Raw genomic sequence first — 19,416 nt, forward strand, 5'->3', positions numbered from 1 at the left:
TCAACTCCATGTTGTGTTTGATGTTACTTTATGATGATTTGGTCATGTTGTCATATAACTTTTGTTTGAAATGTACTGTTTAAAGAGCCACTCTATCAACAAGACTCTAGTATTGACTTGAAATCTCATTCTACCAGCCTTGCAAACCAATAATTGATTTACATCATAGGAGTGAAAACCGATTCTATCCAATTTAAACAGACACTGTGCATCCCCCCCATACAATCTGTCGCACACCATAACCTGATTCTGACTGGGATAGTGATTGGTGCTTGAATGATAGCCAACAAACAAGGAAAATGCTGATAATTTTTTAGCTTAATTGCCACGTCAGACAGTTAAGCCGATGCCACAGCCGTGCAATTTATCCTCGTTAATATAAAAAACACTTTCATGTCACACAAACAATCACGTAGCAACTGTCAAAAGCATGTTGCCACAGACGTTACTAGTGATGGGGTTCGACTCTTTCTACTGACTCAAGTCATTTCGTTAATTTGAGTCAGTAATGCCTCAAATGAGTTAGCACTGCTAACTATATTGCCTCATTCATTTCAATTATGGCTTTTATTTTGATAAAGAAAATCTGAGTGCTGCCAGCATAATATCCTGCTGCTAAAATAACGCTAATGAAGCCTCGAATGGCCATCACTAGTTATTGTAAAAAAAAAAGAAAGTCTGTTATCGTCACCTATATTGATACAGTAGTTATTGTATCAATGTCATTCACCAATGGCTAATAAGCTGTTAAAACGGCCAGTGGCAAAAGTCATACAGTTCCTAAATTAATAAGAAACGTTACTCAGTTTAACACAATATAATGGCGTCTAGTGACATATTACTTGCTAACAAGCTTTTAAAACAGCCAGTGGCAAAAGTCATACAGTTCATAGATACTATTTGTGGTGGAGGTAAACTTAATAAGAAACGTTACTCAGTTTAACACTAGTCAATGGTGTCTAACAAAATATTAAAACTTGGCGTGATGTTAATAAAATAATATAATGCGAAGAGGCTATACCAATACCCAGCATGTTTACAGTTCGGTGTGTGTAGTGGTTAGGGACAATGCCTTTCACGTGGGCAACCCGAGTTCGATTCTCGAGAGGGTGGCCACGATTAACACATTTTATTGCGGGCCGGCTAAACTAGGCTTGCCTGGTTTCTTGTTACTTAGGCAAAGGCTCTGTGCTTGTTTTTATCTGTGTTTTTCAAGACATCAGTAATCAACTAACCATAATTATTATAGTCTGTGTTCAATTATCAGTTATAAACATGTCTTTATGATGTTCCTGCCTTGATCTATTTCCTATTTGAAGCAAGTGATCATGTTGTAGAAATCCGCTGTCAAACATTCGAATGAATGATACAATTGAACGAGTCACTAGAAAAAAGGACTTGAGTCCAGAGTCACTAAAAAGATTTGTTCAAAACGAACGAATCTTTCGCCAAATGCACCTTACTAGATGTTCCCAACAGTGGAGGATCCATGTGCAGTGCAAAATGTGGCACACAGTGCACAGTATATTGTACAAGTCAGTGTATATTGGGCTGAGATCAACCTTGAACAGGGAGCTCTTGACATGACTCTGCTGAGTGTTGGTAACTGCTCCAAGTTAAACTTAAATTAACGCTTTAATTGTTTTAAGGATCTTTAGTCCCTCTTAGGGTGACCACATTTTCAAACCCCCAAACAATCTAAAATCATGTAGAAAAATAGTGACATTAAAGTGTTATGATTCACCTGGAAGAACAAACTATCTCCACAATGTCTCCAAAGGGCCTCTGAACGGGGCTTGTTCTGACAATACTTCTCATATATCTGCAGCTCTTCTTTCTGTAGAGAGAGAGACACACCGAAACTTAGAACTGCAACACACCATAGCAGCTTCAGTTTCTAAATAATAATAACTCATTAAACTCAACTCACCCTTTTCAAAAAGCAGGTCCCCACCAATTCTGGCCTCTCCATACAATTTTCAAGCTCTTTGAGAAATGTCCTGTGAACAAGTAAGGGAAAAGTCAAAGTCAACTCAAAAGTTGTAACATACTTCCTGCCCGCCCTTTAAAGAATACAGAAAGTAAAACATGGATATAATTATGTATAAACTGCACATTCAGTTAATTCAGACAGCATTTATGCAATACTAGGAAGTAGAGAAAGTCTAGCGAAAGGATGGGGTGGAAATGATAGCTGGTACTGAGTCTGTTTGGAATGTCTGGGATGTGTCAATTTAGAGAATCTGTAGCTGCCTGTCTGAAAAGCTTTCATTTTTGTGAGGTCTTACAGTCTGTTGTATTTGTGAGGCCCTAGAGCCTTCCTAATTAGAGTCCCACTTGTATTATCCCTAGGCAGTTGTGGAGTTCTGGCAATGCTGACACCTGTAACATTTCCATGTGTTATATAGAAGGTATTTCAACAAAGTACACCGGCTAGCCCTAAGCTAAGTGGAGATTAAACAATTTGTTCCACAAAACAAACAAATATCTAGCCTATTTATACTCAAATGACTGTGTTAGGAGCTAAAGCCATGAAAACTCTATACATGACATACATTTGTTATGGATTTAGTCATTGCTTTAGAAAAATGGAAAGACAGAAACTGGCAGTAATGTCCGAAGCTAGGGTCAAAGTGAATTATGAACGAGAGTGTCTTTCTGCGGAATGGAGCTTTGAGTCGCAGTGGAACCTTTTATAATCACTCAGTTCGCCCTGTAAGCCTACCCCACCTGAGAAGGAGAGCTAGTTAGTATGGGGCCTGACAACAAATAGGGTGTCAACCGAATAAAAGACTATAAATAACTTACGGTCCATGGAGCTCAATTCTATTTTGTTTCCTTGTTTGGGCGATAACGTGTCTCATATTAATAATTTATTGCTGATATAGCCTTGCAATGTTGTCTACATGGAGCTTCCAGGGAATTTACATGTAAGTAAAAAATAAGCCAAACCGGTTGGTCCATGTGAGCGCCAGCGGCAACTGAAAGCCCGGCAAAGACATTGCTAAATGCTGGACAGAATCAGAGCAGTTTCTAGCAGAGATAGATCGGGGGGAGAGTAAAAGGCTATCTCTTAGAACTGCTATTAATTAACACAGGGCTCTAGTTCATGTCAATCATTCTGATGTCACAGGCACATTTGTCCCCTCACTGAATATGGAAATGCAATTCCAAAAGGAAAGGAATTAATTTACCTGTTGTGAAATTCATATATTTCAGGGAGATTACCAAACAACACGTCTTTCTTGTTCTCCAGAGCTGTGGGAATGAGGGGGGAAAGCTCGGTATTGTCCAGCTCATTAGCATAGCCCTGGCGAAGACAAATGCATTCAAAGTAATGGTTTAGTGAAAACAATGGTAATGTAAACGTCACTGTAATAATGTGAATCCAATCAAACCTGATCCTCCACAAAATTATACAACAAACATTTGAATGAAGGTTTGAGTAGTCTATTGACTCATCTAATTGATGAAAGCAAGCACTTTGGAAGTAAAAGAAGTTCACTGTGTTCAGAAAAGGACAGATCTGATTTACACTGCCAGTCCATTTGATTTATAACATGGTTGAATGGTCTCTAGGCACTGATGGCAGAGAAATTAGAGCTTTCACTTACAGTCTCCTTGACATTAGTTTCACAAACTGACACTGTTTCACGGTCACAAGAGTGACAATTAACGTAACAAACACACCTCCATAATGCTCTGTAGCTCCTCGACGTACAGCCTCTCTGTTTCAATCAGCTCGTTCATTATGTGTCTGGGTAGGGTAAGGGGGAAAAAACACAGGAACTGTCAATACACACCAATTATGGACAAGCCATTTACTGACATATGTAGACACATTAATGATAAACCAGAATGGAGACAGAAGCCACCACTCACATCCTCAGATATCTCAAATTTCTTCAACTAAACTGCTATTGTAACCCCCCCACAAAAAATAAGCTCCACTACAAAGAACAGCAGTCATGGCAAGACGTGCATGGAGGGGATAAACAATGCCTTTGGAGAATTAACTGAGGAGGTTGTCATAAAACAAAAGAGCTTGTGCAAAGATAACAATCCCAGACTTTAATGGGCCCTTTAATGTTCACATTTGCATGAGTTCTGAGGTCTTGATTTTTATGTGCCATCACGAGCCCATCGAGACACTGAGTGCTGTTTGACGTATGGACACATTTTATCGGTCAATAAAGATCCTCCCAAAGCACCCACCAACCTCACGCAGGCAAGCGTCTTTCATTTCTTTGGAAACTGCATCCTACGTCTAAACACAAAAGAAGCTTTGCATATCCATTTTGGGGAGATAGGAGAGCATCATGTGAATGAACAGCATGGACAGAGATGCCATCGCTGATGCCCTGGGGAAAAATGTCTTCCACAAAGTCATGGGCTTATTTAAGCTCCTGCTTACAAATACAGGGGGTGGGCAAAATAATGGAAACACCTAAGCATCCAATTCTGTGATCATTTTCAAGGCGTTGCGTTTTGGGCATTGCGCCACTAAGTGTCGGTCTATCCTTGTTGGTCAGCTTCAACTTGGAACAACAGTTCCTCTTTGCTGATGCAATTTCTTCATGTTCCACAAATGTTGGATTTTGGAGACTGTTCCATCTGTCACAGTAAATAATTGTGTTTATTTTTTTTTATTCTGTTTCTTATGACTGGTGTGCCTACATTTCGGGGCACTGACTATTTGGGCTCTTTGGATCTTAATAACTTCTTTGAAAACTCAAATATCAAATTTTCTAATTGTCAGACCTCTTTTACATCTAACACATATTTTTCTTAAGCACCCCAGTGGACAGTCTTTACATGAACGATGCATGCTTGGCGATTTAGCGTCAACTTGCTTACATTACTGCTTGTTAAAAGGTACTTGTGCAGTAAAAAAGCCTACAATATCTCTCCCTAGGGCCATGGAATGGAAGTCAGGGCATAAAGATTACATAATGCCACAGCCAAACAATCTCTGTTTAACTATTAAAAACAAATAATGAATACATGGTGTGTACTAAAGACAGTGCCTGTGTTTTTCCTATGCATACCTGGCTTTATGTCCTTATAACCCCCTTTTCCTAATTGGACCCATGAGAACGCTGGATAACTGCATGGTTTGTAGTAACTGATGCAATTCAGATGACACGAATTCCAAGCTCCGGCACTCTGGGATACTATCCTGCTTCAGTCCTGCTGGTTGATCTCCCTGATATGATAATTACTTTGAAACTCATTTTAACGGAGGCAGGCAGGGACAGAGGCTGAGCCCCAACCCCCAACCCAGCCCAACCCAGGATGTTGCCTCCCCCACCATTCCGGTTCTCATGTCTCACTTTCAGTCACACGGAGAAACATACAGACAGAGCAGCTCATGCAGCAGCCCTGAGCCCTGCCTTTACTATTTGGGAGACAGAACAGCCTATTTCGGCTCCTACTTCTTGTGCACAGAGGAGCGGGTCCTAAGGAAAGGAGAGAGGAGGCTGGAGGGTAAAAAGTAAAAATAAAAAAGAGGAAGGTAGAGGGCAGAGAAAGATAGCAAAAGTAGAAAAAAGAAAGGAGAGAAATTGGGACAGTGCTTGTCTACTGGCTTGTCCAAACAGAACAGGCTATTTCCGAACTTTTCCCAGCAACACATGGATGGAAATCTCACAGGCTGGTAAGTGATCTGGCAGAAGGAAGTAATAGGGAGTTGCATGCTCTAGCTGACTGAACGTTTGAAAGTGCTCAAAGCAATAGATGTCAACTTTCAAGGGTTTGACAAAGCAAAGACAGATGGCAAAAATGAAGATTTGACTTTGTGTGTGTGTCCTCATGTCAGGCGCACTCTAGAATTCACACTTTATTTACAGATGTCCTGTGGCGAGATGTCAACTAATGATACAACCTTCTCAGGTATGAGGGCTGGAAAGGCCAACGCCCTTTCATGGTATGGAACCGTAACCTAATTTCTCATAATGGGTTTTAAACAACAGACACAGAAACTCTTATTCATTTGGAATTCAAGGCATTTTAAATATTATTGGTAGGTGTTCTTTTCTGCCCCTTCTACACTCGGGTGATTGTATCCCCCATTTTTCTTGGGTCCAACAGGCATGTACTTTGTTTTATCTACCATTTTGAATTTCAATCATTTTGTCCAAGGCAATCTACGAAAAACAGATAAGTCAGAACAACTGAGAAATAATAAAGATATCCAAAAACATTCAGAAATATTTGCGGAACCATACTCATAACTCTTTCTGTTGAACACAATTGTATCCATGTTGTCATTTAGGAAGTATATGCCATTCATTATAGCAAATTCAAATCATTGCAACGCTTAACACCCCTGACACACAGTTGTCAAGTTATAAACACTAACAAGAATACTTAGTCAACAAGCAATCCGGATGTTGGCATGAATGAACAATAGGTGACATCGGAGAAATGGGTAAAGGAAGAATAAGAGAGGAGGTGGACAAGGAAGAGGAAGAACAATGATCTGTAATTGAATGTGTGACGGTGTACTTGAGCAAACCTGAGCTTGCATCAATGCAGACTTTCAGAAATGAAAATAGGTAGCTTACTGTAAACGTATCTGACGACTGTGCTGACTATCCGGTTTCTGTACTCCTTATCTGTAAGCATTAGCACAAGCAGGCCAGTACAAGAAAAGTACATATTCTATAACATGTATTTAAATGTAGAGGGCCTCCATATGTACTGGGACAGTAATGTCAAAATTGCAATATTGCTCTTATGCTGTAGAGCCATATGAAGGATTATGAAAACACGATTAAAAGATGAATGACGCAAACTTATGTTTTGCCGACTAATATTAACAGAACTTTCTATCTTCCATCCCCTCAACGAAATGTATGAAATGTAGTTATTGTACACTTCAGAATAAACAGCATATTTCATTCATTGACTAGAATGTCAGGCAAAGTGTAAAATTATTACGGAAATTCTAACGTTATGGTTACTGATTTACTAACAACTTGTAATAATTTTGTAAAACTGGATGCCAGACGTTCAGTTCACGAACAACAAAGAGTTTAATAACTAAATTGAAAAAGTAAAAAAAGAATCTTGCAGGAATACAGGAACCAAGCAGGCGGGTAGAAACATAACTGCAGGCAAGACACACACAATAACTCAACCAGGGTCGAACAGAACTGGGAAGACTAAATAGGGAGGTAACGAGAAACAGGTAAAACCAATAATGACAAAAGGACAGGCTATGTTCAAGAAAAAAAGGATAAAAACCAAACAGAACAGGCTCCATTCAATCACAACGGCAAAAACTAAATGGAACAAAACAGAAATTCACACAACTATTTAAGCGTTTTAAATTAATCAGCAGTATGCAATTCATATTCAGTAGTTTCACTGTATCTCAGTCTTTAGTCTGACCTCTTAGGGTAAAGTTTCACTTCTATGGTAGATAATGAAATTTTGTGTTTCACAACGTTTCCTTTTTATTGCACCAGATCATTGTATCTTTTTCCACTTCTAAGAGTCTAAGAGTCTTTCGGCATTCTCTAGCCAAATTGTTTTCAACAATATCTTTCTTTTTGCGGCTCCCATAAAGGCCCATCCAGGCTGTTTGATGCACCCAGGCTGTTGTTGCAGTATGCACAGTGTTTCCCAGCTCAGCTGTGGAAGACTGTAACTCATTTACAGTGGTCACAGGCCTCCTGGTGGCCTCCATGACTAATGCCCTTCTTGCCTGGATACTCAGTTTTTGAGGACGGCCTATTCTAGACAGATTCAGAGTTGTGTTCACTCAATTTCTTGATAATGGACGTTACTGTTATCTTGGAAATATTCTTATATTCCACCTGTGATTGGTGCTTTTGAAGAACTTTATTCCTTAGAATTCCTGTCTTCATGATTATTTTTGTTGGGAATGTTACTAACCAACGGTGGGACCTCCAAGAGACAGGGGTATTTAACCTGAAATCATGTGTAACACCTTTCTTGCACACAGGTGGACTTAAACCCATTTGGATTTTATGTTGTAACAAAATAAAATGTGGAAAACTACAAGGGGGGAAATACTTTTGAGAGGCACTGTAAATGTTAGTTGGTGAACTGTAACTGAAACTGTGTTCTTTGGCCAGATGAGACAAAACAAATTCTAACCAGAAACACCAGAGGCAAGGTTTCGTTAGGAAACAGGGATGGTCAAGGAGAAACACACATACTCCACTGTTAAGCATGGTGTTTAATATGTGATGTGGGGCTGTTTTGCTTCCCAATGCCCTAGGAACCATGTTAGGATGGACTTGTCTAGTACCAAGAGATTCTATTGAAAACTCTGGCAGATTGTGCCAGGAGCCTCCAACTGAATCATCATGGGATCTTACAGCAGCACTATAATCCGAAGCGTTCCCCTAGATCCTCACAAAATGATCTCACTAACAAGACTTTAGCAATGGCCATCCCATTTCTTTGAACTAAACCCATTTTAAATGTGGTCTCAGATCCCGTTCTATGTGTTCTCTCACCTCACCAAACATAATGGAAGAGTCAGGGTTATTATCTTAGCAAGTAGTTACTTATCACCAGTAAAGTAATACTATCAACAAACGTTCAACAAACTATCCATAGAACATCTACCGATTTGGGTCTCTCAAAATAAAAGTGTAACCGACACATACAGCAGATATACAACACTCAGATGTATAAGGAAGCTGTAACTGGTAGTTGATGGTTATTCTCCTACAGACAATTGAATGGTATTGAAACAGTGCTATATGAAGCCTGCTGTCGGGGCAAGTTATTGTGGTCAGCCTCCGGTTTGCCTCAGTCTGCTGCGGTAATGACATCTTTTTGTCATGGTGATGTTTTTTTTACAGAGCTCAGCAATTCCATTAGCTCTGTTAGATTAAAGCCCCTCCATTATTGAACTTAGTGCTGGGTTGGCTTTTGCATTCATTCACAAAAGATTTGTTAACTGCAGCTAAATGGTTGAGAGGGTTATTAAGGTACTGTAAACAAGCTCCTAAAGAGGAAATCCTTTGACAGTTGACCATAATGAATAGGCCATTCTTGTTTTACAGATCAGTTGAGTAACTCAAAGGAAGAAGAACACAGAAATGAACAACTTCCCTGAATAATTGTCTTAACGCAAATATATGCTAAGACAAATATTTGTTGTATGTGAATATTTACTCACCAAGTTCACATATTCACAAAACACATCCTGACCTCTAGGGCCTTTCTTCGGGTTTGAAGAAAAAACAGACATGAATTAAGAATGCATTCTGGGACTTTGGCGAATAACATTCATAACATAACATTTATAACATAACATTTTTTGTAGAGGAAGACAAAGTGGAAGGGTACAGACAGTCGGGCCCCTGAGCTAGGACCCCATCACCAGGGGGAATGTTTGGTCTAGAGTTGGGAATGTAGACCTCTAAAACAGATTCTGGCACAACAATTCTTTGAACCTCCCAATTTGGAATGGATGTGTAATATGTTGTTTATATGTCCATAATCCATTAGCGTAATCACTATCTTACTTCAGATAGCCATGAAAGTCCAAGTTTAACAAGCGCACTCCCTTGTTTAATGAAAATTGTTTTATAAGCCCATGATTTTGTAGCATACAGTAGACATTTCAAAAACATACTGGTTATGTTTGTTTCTAATGGTAATTACACAAAACTGTGAACAAAGTGAACAATTAATTCAAAAGATTAGAAATCGCTTTTGAAAAACAGTGATATATTGAAAAATATCAAGGGTGCAATACTGTTTAATTTTGGGAATGAGGGGGAAAAGCAAACAACTCATCCCATACTGTACAACATACAGACCAGTTAAAAGTCACCTGACCACAGGACTATTTCTTAGTGGGGACACACAGTTCAAGTGTTTTCAGTGAGCCTGCTCTTGTGGCTCAGTTCACCTTAAAGAGAAGGCACATTTGGCTCCCAAACAGCTCTTTGGTTGTTTAAAAATAACATGAGCACAATGGAAGTGGAAATATCCAATGTTAAAAACCATACATAATTAAATTAGAGCATGAAATTGATGTTCACATAGGTAACATCTTACCAGTCCTAATTATCAGATCATCTGAATACATTTTTAACTGATGTCACCCAACTGGAAAAATGCACTGGAATAGAAATATGCAGTCTGTCTGTTATGTACTGTTTCTGCAGTGCGGATATGCAATCTTTAGCAAATAATTTAATAAGTTATGCATAAATAATCGTTACATATGCAAAAAAGTAAGGAAATCATGGAGCCAAATAACTGTCTTCTTTCACCAATGAGATTCGGTTCCCAGTGTTCACCAAAAAGAGCTACTCAAAAATAGCTATTTATCTGCGAGTGAGTCATTAGTAGTTCTTTGGAAACTTGTGGTAGTTTGACCTACATTCGTATTTGGGTGAAATAACGCTTATCTTTGTTCTTGAAGGCTCATGAAGTCATTTTTCATAGCAAGTCATTATCAAAATCACTCAGGTGCTTTAGCTGAATGGTTTGGGTGAATGTCCTACTGCAAGGTGAAGTGCCATCCAGTGGGTTTTTAGGCATTTGGTTGGATGTATCTGAGCAGCACTGAGGTATCTGTACATTGCATTCATGCTACTGCTGTTGATAGCAGTAAGATCATCAATGAAGACAAGTGAGCCAGTTCCAGTGGCAACCGAACATGCCTAAGCCATAACACTACCTTTTTTCACAGGTGAGGTGGTAGGCTATGGTTTAGATCAAGAGCAGTTCCCTTTTTTCTCCATGCTTTTCCCTTTCCATTACTTGGGGACAGGATTATCTTCGTCTCATCCATCCATAATACTCTGTTGTTTTAGTGCTCTTGTGCATGAACACACAACTGGCCAAGAAACAGCAGTCCAATTACTTTTGGTCCACTAAATTATGCGGACTATTTAGGAAAACTAATAATTCTGTAATTCTACACAGTTCAAGGTTCATGGATTAAAATATTAAAATTAAAGATGTCAGTCTGCTCCCTAATGTATTTGTTTAATTTAAAATCCAATAAGCTGAAGTACAGAGCCAAAACGATAAAACTTGTTTCACAGTCCAATACTGGTATGCACTTTATTTCCAGTTTGTGTCATGATGTAATCTTTGGTGTCATATCTTCATATTTTTGTTTTCTCTTTTATCAGATCCTGTGATGTGGAATACTTTGGGACCGGACTATGTGACATGGATGCTAGTAGCAAAAAATGTATCACTTGATAGATGACTGTCTCAACATTATAGTCACAGTAGTGCGACAGGGGAGCAGTGTTGCACCAACAACTATCCACATAGCCCATGTCTATGGTTAGGCCAATATGAAAGAGCTTAGACACACCGAAATGGTTTGGAAAATCTGTGCAATTAGGAATCTGTCAAAGGTTATCTGTTGGACGTAAAGGAAAGTAGAGAGGGACAAAGGCACACAAGATTACAGAATGTTTATGAACTTTAGAAGGATCCGGAAATGTCAATGTGTGCAGCTGGTGACGACATGCTTAGTTTTGTCTGTGGTCATGGTGTGCTGGGAGCAACTGGACCACCATGTAGTCAGCCACATGAAGTCCTACTCCTACCGCTACCTTGTCAACAGCTATGACTTCATCAACACAAGCTTTGGAATTAGCCGTCTGGAGGCTGAGAGCATAAACAACTTCCCATACCTCCTCAACCACCCCAACAAGTGCAACAGCAAAAAACTGCTTCTGCTGCTGTTCATCAAATCTTCCCCTGAGAACCTGGATAGGAGGCAGGCCATCCGGGCCACCTGGGGGAATGAGACTTACACTGAGAGGGAGCTTGGGGCCACTGTTAGGGTGGTGTTTGCCCTTGGGGTTCACCCTAGTGCTGAGCGTAGGGACCATTTGCAGAAGGAGCTACTGAGGGAGGACCACATCTACAGCGACCTAGTCCAGCAGGACTTTTTGGATACCTTCCACAACCTAACCATGAAACTGCTGCTGCAATTCCGCTGGAGCCACGCCTACTGCAGCCAAGCACGCTTCCTCATGTCGGCCGACGACGACATCTTTGTCCACATGCCTAACCTGGTAAGCTACCTTCAGGGACAGGCCCGGCAAGGGGTCCGGGACCTCTGGGTGGGCCACGTGCACCGGGGTTCCCCCCCTGTCCGCCGGAACACCAGCAAGTACCACGTGCCTTATGAGCTGTACCAATGGCCCTCCTACCCGGACTACACAGCGGGGGCGGGGTACGTTGTCTCGCGGGACGTGGCTGACAAGATCTACCAGGCCACTCTTTGCCTCAAGGCCTCGTTGTATATCGATGACGTGTTCATGGGTATCTGTGCCAACTCCATGGGTGTGTACCCCCAGGAACATGTTTACTTCTCAGGGGAAGGGAAGGCTCCTTATCACCCATGCATCTACAATGAGATGATGACTTCTCACGGACACGAGACAGATGTCCGGAACATGTGGAAGGCAGTGACGGATCCGCAGATACAGAACATTTCCTCTGGCCTGGTGGGAAAGCTGTATTGCACAGCAGTGAAAGTAATGCTCCTTTGTAGACCTTACCATTTCAATACCTACTCATGCAAGGCAGCCTTTTCTTAGTTTACAGTAAAGTGCCACAGGATATCTTTGCAGTCTTTTTATTTGTATATATTTCAAGGACCTGGCCGGCGTCATGTTCAAAACACGACCAATGTCATGTTCTCAATCTTATATTTTCACAATTCCTGTCTTGGCTTGATGGGATACTGCAGTTGCACTTTGTGGTTTAGCTAATTGTGTGATGGTAAACAGACTGTACCAGTGCTCCAGTACTTGGCTGCAGTAAGGAACTTTTTGGCTGCCTGAAAGAAGTCATAAGGGAGAAATCCTTTGAATAAATTACCTCACAGTTTAACTGGGAAATTCAGTCTAGGGTTGCCAGCAGACATAACTGTTTTTATTCTGTTTTTAATTAAATTAAACTGATTAAACCTTAAATCTTAATCTTACTCATTATTTAACTATTTCTAAAACTCATTACTTTCCCACATTCTATGATTCCACATCACCTAAAGTAAAAATATCAGGCTGCTAACCAGGAGCAAACATTTCCTGCCACAGGCATTTTACAAGACATCACAAAATCTACATCTGACCACTTCCTGTTCAGTAAATCATCCCAGATGAAATATTTTAATCTTTTACAGCTCCTGTAAACAGGAATTCACTAACCTTCCACAGAGTGGTGAGGTGTTCTACTCTCTAAGCCAAGAGAAATAACCCACATTCAAACATACAGCAATTCACACTGTTTTCTAGAGGTCTTCAGTGTTCAGAGGTCTGACTTCCATAATAAAGATAATGATTGGCATTCCACTGCCACTGTTAGATGCCTGCATAGCAGTTTCCATATACCCAGTATAACCAGAACATTTTTAAAAGTGTGCACGCAACAAAACCAGAAAAATGTAAACTGTGCCTACATGATCAAAACCCCAAAAATAAAATGGGTACGATAAGAGCGCCTGCTAAATTACGTGAATCTCAAAAAGGCTAAAGACGAGTTAGGACATGGCCATGCAGCCATGGATTGAGGCATGCAACATCTGAGCAAAGGGAACACAACTTTGGATTTACTATGATTCTTTAGAGGCACTAGTGTGAAGTAACACGGTTACATGCCTCAGAGACTTAAGGCAAATAACCAGCTAATTGCTTGGTTATTTGCCTTAACTATGGTTGAATGAAATGTGCATAATGTGAGGAAGTCCACTGGCCTTTTCTTGTGTGCAAAAATCTATCCCAAGTGGTTAACACATATCACATCACTTGGTTTCTATTCACAGACTGTACAATTGATAGTACAAAAAGACATAACAGTTACATAAAATGATGTGAGGGATAGTTTTATTGCTCTTTCAAGATATAATTATCAGTGAGATCTTTGAGGAAGTGCTTCATATGAAAAGAATAATATAATAATGCAGGAAGAAGTAACCACATAGTAGTTACACAACACAAAAAAACGACATTATTAACCACTGTTTGAGTTCAGACAGCAGTAACTCTGCATCAGCTTTAATGGAGGGTAGAGGAAATGATTGTCATTCTCAGTTGACATATTCTAGAAGGGTGGAGAAAAGCAAATATGAATTCACCTTCGCCTGCTCCAAAGACTCTCCTCCGTTTCGTGCATCACCAGGATGTGACTGGATCCTCCCTGGCTTGCCTCATGCATTACTTCAATCTGAGGACAAACATGGACAGTGCTGTCAAAAAGTATTTGCCTCTTTCCCAATATCCTCTGTTATTGCATACCTGTCATGCTGAATGGTTTCAGATTTTTATTCAAAATATAATTTAAGACAAAGAGAACCACAGTAAACACCACATTCAGTGTTAAAATGCTAATTTGATTGCCCCCTTACTCAACCAACCCATTAACCAAATTCAGTTGATCATTGGATTCAATTAGAGCAGACACACCCAGGCTTCATTACTGTCAGCCCTGTTCAATCTAAACATGACTTATATAGAACCTCACCATTAATGTGAATTAGGCTACAAGGTCTCAACAAGCAGCACACCATAAAGCCATTGAATGAAATTCCAGAAGAGTTGAGCTCTAAGTCTGGAAAGGGATACAAAGCCATTTCTAAGACTCCAGCACTCCAGTGAGAGCCATTATCTCCAAATGGAGAAAACTTGGAATAGTGGTGAATCTTCCCCAGAGTGGCCAGCCTACCAAAATTCCTACGACGACGCAGTGACGCCACATCCAGGAAGTCACAAAAACACCCAGGGCAACATCAAAGGAACTGCATGCCTCTCTAGCCTCAGCTAAGGTCAGTGTTCATGATTCGACAATAAGAAAGAGACAACCCATAGGGATGCTGTGGAAGGACTTGCAGTTTATGCTGCTTAAGGTGGCACAAGCAGTTATTACATTCGGGGGGGCAATCACTTTTTTTACACAGGGCCATGTTCATACAGATACACATTAAAGCCATCATCGACAGGTATAGAAAGTGTCACATTCTGTAAATAAATAAAGAATATAATGCAGGGCTGCCCAATCCTGTTCCTGGAGAGACACCAGCCAGTAGATTTTCTATCCAACACTAACACCTGGAAGAAGCTACATCTGTCTATTTACATTATGAGAGAGAGAAGATGAAACGCTAGATAAATACATTTTTGTTTGCATAATAATTTCCATAGAGTCTGAATTTACACTTTTGGCAAGTTTGAGATGTGTCACGCAGAATAGTGGATGTCAGTTGAGCAATACGTTTGCGCACCGCACAGAAGCTTGATTCAGTTCAGACACAATTGTCTTCATACTTGCAAACCTCCGGGGGGCTCGATTAAAGGTGCCGCAAACTAACTTGGAAGGTGGTATCTTGAGCTATTGATAACAGCACGTTTACACTGCATAATAATTGATCATCTCAAGTTCTTTTAAATGTAAAAAAAAGCCCCTAGTCACAACTGTGGTGGCAAAGAAAACCAATAGGGTGGTAGCTCTCCAACAGTACACTATGGCCCCCTTATAAATATCACCCTCTTGCTCAGAGTGCTAACGGCTGTTCTTGAGACACTATTAACTATTAACTATTGAGACACATGACACCTCATAAACAAGATGACAGATTGTTCTTAGTTGTAGTAGAATAGGTTGTGTACACACTGAAATACATTTTGCATACATTTAAACGTAACAACAACCATCGTTTCGGGAGTAATTGTCTCTGAACAGCTGTCCCCAGATCTTACCTTCAGACTCCCTTTGACTTTGCGGTTTAAGTTTTTCTTTTTGGCAAGTTCAGTCTCTGGGGGCTGCTTTGTGGCAGTGGAGTTCTCCGAGAGCCTTCGACTGGAGACTGGACAGTGTTACAGGACAGTGATGGAAAGAGGAAGACAGAGGAATTTATCTGATACAAAAGCTGATTGTTTGTCATAGCAACATTTAGCGATCCCAGTTGAAACTATTATTTTTCTCTGTGTGGAATAAGAACAGGAGGCCCTGGCCAAAATCTATTTCCTTATAGTATAGTATTATAGTGAATACATTAGGTTTTCTTTACCAGGATCAGGATGTAATGTTTTAACACATGCTCAGTCTCTACCTAGAAAATTACTTACCTCCTGAGATGTGCATTACCGACATTACGAATTCAGGGGGTCCACTCCGGCTAGACACTCAAAGTTTTGTTGCTTTTTTCGACACATCCGCTCTACTTCCATGGCCTAGTATTAAGGTCAAGTTTACGTTAGGCCAGAGTGGGTCGAGACTTACCTGAGGCCGGGCCGGTGGTCCTGGGCGTTTTTGGGGGTGCAGGCCGTTTGGGGGATGACTCGGGCCGGGGCGCCACAGGCTGTACCGGCCGGGTCTGTTTAGCAGAAAGCTTCTTCAGACTGACCTGACGCTTCTCAAACATCTCCTTTACGTCCTCTAGCCTCTTTAGTGCCTTCTGCACGTCTGCCTGGTGGAAAGCACAACCAGGGTCAGCAAACAGGACTACTGTTCATCTGTAGGCTAAAATAGAATTCTGCAGTCGAGTTACCTTGACTTCAGCGGTGAGGACAAGCTCATACTGGTTGTGGATGTTCTTGAGGTCGCTCAGTTGGTTCTCTTTAGCTGACTCCAGGAACTTCTCAATGTCCTGCAGGGCTGCCTCAGCCCCTTCCTGGGACTGACACTTATCTACTGATTGAGAGGCCAGAATGTACACCCCCGACTCACACCACTGGTTCACCTGCAACCAGTACAATCACATGAATGAATAGCCATGATAGCCATGAATAGTATGATACATAAAGACTAGGTTCCATATCTATACTAGAAAGGCACTAGTGAGTCTACACACCCAATGTGCAGTCTTCCCATTTTGATGCCTTAAAACTGAATCTATACAGTTTCTCCTATACAGCCTACCCTTGTTTTATAAAAAATGATATAATAGTTTAAATGATACACAATCAGGATGTCTTGATTATTTTGGTCCTCACACCCCAGAGTTAATAAGTTGAAACCTTCAAACTGGAAGGTGTTACTGTGAGGTTTTAAATAAGAAAATTTGTTTATGAAACACACTAGCGTAAATTTTGGAATAATCTCTTTAAATTCAGTCTGGCTTTTTAACCAGACATTTTGATGAGTAAAAACTAAGTTATCACAAAAACATGATCCTGATAACTAATAGGCGATAAACCAACAGCATAATGTTATCCCCATAACAGGCTTGATTTGCTTGTGCATAATTAGACAGAAGTGAGCCTATTGCTGAACAAGAGTCAGGAGTATCCAACCTTTTTGTACATGACTACTGACAAAACCACAAGCTACTTTCAATTCGGCACACGCTTATCTATTATTACAACCATAGAGCAAAATGTGTGAAATAGGAGTAAATCTAACTGATGAAATCACATCCGAATAAAAAAAGGTCTGGCTGGAATTTTTTTTCTTTTTTTTGCATTAACAGTCCTTTAATAGCAAATCTAACCAATGAATTGTGCTTCTAGGGAAACAGAAATGTGAACACTGTGAAGCTGTAGCCTATTGCTGCAGTCATAGTATACAAATAACACAAGATGTACTTACTCAAAAAGTAGAACCAGTATTATGTACTTCTGCAAGGACTGCTGTGCTTTTGATAAGGTTTGGGGGAAACTGATAAGTGGACCGACTCCAATAAGCTGTTACATTGGCGCTTGCCTAAAGCAGCTCATTTGCGCAAGTGCAATAAAAATGTGATTGTTTAATTTTCTTTGATCCATGCATTTTTGATCCGCAGATACAGTGGTTTGATGCACTGACAATTTTGCAGGTTTTCCTACTTACAAAGCATGTAGAAGTCTGTATTTTTATCATAGGTACACTTCAACTGTGAGAGACGGAATCTAAAATCTCATTTTATGATTTTTAAATAATTAATTTGCATTTTATTGCATGACATAAGTATTTGATCACCTACCAAACAGTAAGAATTCAGGCTCTCACAGACCTGTTAGTTTTTCTTTAAGAAGCCCTCCTGTTCTCCACTCATTACCTGAATTAACTGCACCTGTTTGAACTCGTTACCTGCATAAAAGACACCTGTCCACACACTCAATCAAACAGACTCCAACCTCTCCACAATGGCCCGAGAGATGGGTAAGGACATTAGGGATACAATTGTAGACCTGCACAAGGCTGGGATGGGCTACAGGACAATAGGCAAGCAGCTTGGTGAGAAGGCAACAACTGTTGGCGCAATTATTAGAAAATGGAAGAAGTTCAAGATGACGGTCAATCTCACCTCGTGGGGCATCAATGGTCATGAGGAAGGTGAGGGATCAGCCCAGAACTACACGGAAGGACCAGCTCAATGACCTGAAGAGAGCTGGGACCACAGTCTCAAAGAAAACCATTAGTAACACACTACGCTGTCATGGATTAAAATCCTGCAGTGCACGCAAGGTCCCCCTGCTAAAGCCAGCGCATGTCCAGGCCCGGTCTGAAGTTTGCCAATGACCATCTGGATGATCCAGAGGAGCAATGGGAGAAGGTCATGTGGTCTGATGAGACAAAAAGAGAACTTTTTGGTCTAAACACTCGACGTGTTTGGAGGAAGAAGGATGAGTACAACCCCAAGAACACCATCCCAACTGTGAAGCATGGAGGTGGAAACATCATTCTTTGGGGTTGCTTATCTGCAAAGGGGACAGGACGACTGCACCGTATTGAGGGGAGGATGGATGGGGCCATGTATCGCAAGATCTTGGCCAACAACCTCCTTCCCTCAATAAGAGCATTGAAGATGGGACGGGCTGGGTCTTCAAACATGACAATGACCCAAAACACACAGCCAGGGCAACTAAAGAGTGGCTCCGTAAGAACCATCTCAAGGTCCTGAAGTGGCCTAGCCAGTCTCCAGACCTGAACCTAATAGAAAATCTTTGGAGGGAACTGAAAGTCTGTATTGCCCAGTGACAGCCCCGAAACCTGAAGGATCTGGAGAAAGTCTGTATGGAGGAGTGGGCCAAAATCCCTGCTGCAGTGTGTGCAAACCTGGTCAAGAACTACAGGAAACATATGATCTCTGTAATTGCAAACAAAGGTTTCTATACCATATATTAAGTTCTGCTTTTCTGATGTATCAAATACGTATGTCATGCAATAAAATGCAAATTAATTACTTAAATCATACAATGTGATTTTCCGGATTTTTGTTTTAGATTCCGTCACTCACAGTTGAAGAGTACCTATGATAAAAATTACAGACTTCTACATGCTTTGTAAGTGGGAAAGCCTGTTTGAAGAGTAGATAGAAAAATGAAGCACTTGTATATTAATTGAGTGTTAATTGATGAAACATTTAACAAGGGCTCATATTATTTTCTTAGCATAATGGCAGGACCTAATATCATTGTATAACCATACTGTATAAAAATGTGTGTCTAAGGTTTGGAAGTCGGTTGT

At 40.5% G+C, this 19,416-nt stretch overlaps 2 protein-coding genes across 12 annotated transcripts in view; one reads left to right on the top strand and one right to left on the bottom strand.

The window, feature by feature from the left end:
• The window catches only part of mcf2l2 (MCF.2 cell line derived transforming sequence-like 2), an 87,827-nt gene that overhangs the window by 26,072 nt on the left and 42,339 nt on the right, over positions 1–19,416 (bottom strand). For all 9 annotated transcript variants that reach the window (XM_010871951.3, XM_010871955.3, XM_010871954.3 and 6 more), the window contains 8 exons: positions 16,517–16,708; positions 16,249–16,435; positions 15,726–15,832; positions 14,108–14,196; positions 3,691–3,757; positions 3,195–3,310; positions 1,931–2,000; positions 1,745–1,837 (listed from right to left, as the gene is read on the bottom strand). In XM_010871951.3, the coding sequence (XP_010870253.2) occupies positions 1,745–1,837; positions 1,931–2,000; positions 3,195–3,310; positions 3,691–3,757; positions 14,108–14,196; positions 15,726–15,832; positions 16,249–16,435; positions 16,517–16,708 (921 nt within the window). The remainder of the gene's footprint in view (positions 1–1,744; positions 1,838–1,930; positions 2,001–3,194; positions 3,311–3,690; positions 3,758–14,107; positions 14,197–15,725; positions 15,833–16,248; positions 16,436–16,516; positions 16,709–19,416) is intronic.
• b3gnt5a (UDP-GlcNAc:betaGal beta-1,3-N-acetylglucosaminyltransferase 5a) lies at positions 5,344–12,905 on the top strand. 3 transcript variants are annotated; one of them, XM_010871948.3, is made up of 3 exons: positions 5,344–5,656; positions 5,850–5,926; positions 11,139–12,905. In XM_010871948.3, exon 3 carries the CDS (start codon positions 11,430–11,432, stop codon positions 12,567–12,569), a length of 1,140 nt encoding a protein of 379 aa, XP_010870250.1. In that variant the 5' UTR covers positions 5,344–5,656; positions 5,850–5,926; positions 11,139–11,429; the 3' UTR covers positions 12,570–12,905. The 3 variants fall into 3 exon arrangements, with proteins under 3 accessions (XP_010870250.1, XP_010870249.1, XP_010870251.1); XM_010871947.3 differs by lacking the exon at positions 5,850–5,926; XM_010871949.2 differs by lacking the exons at positions 5,344–5,656; positions 5,850–5,926 and adding an exon at positions 5,959–6,022.

The sequence above is a fragment of the Esox lucius genome, chromosome 8 (assembly GCF_011004845.1).
Source record: "Esox lucius isolate fEsoLuc1 chromosome 8, fEsoLuc1.pri, whole genome shotgun sequence".
Classification (NCBI taxonomy): Eukaryota; Metazoa; Chordata; class Actinopteri; order Esociformes; family Esocidae; genus Esox; species Esox lucius.

Coding starts and splice junctions, on each gene's coding strand:
- b3gnt5a (XM_010871948.3), top strand. CDS start 11,430: ATGTTTATGAACTTTAGAAGGATCCGGAAATGTCAATGTGTGCAGCTG.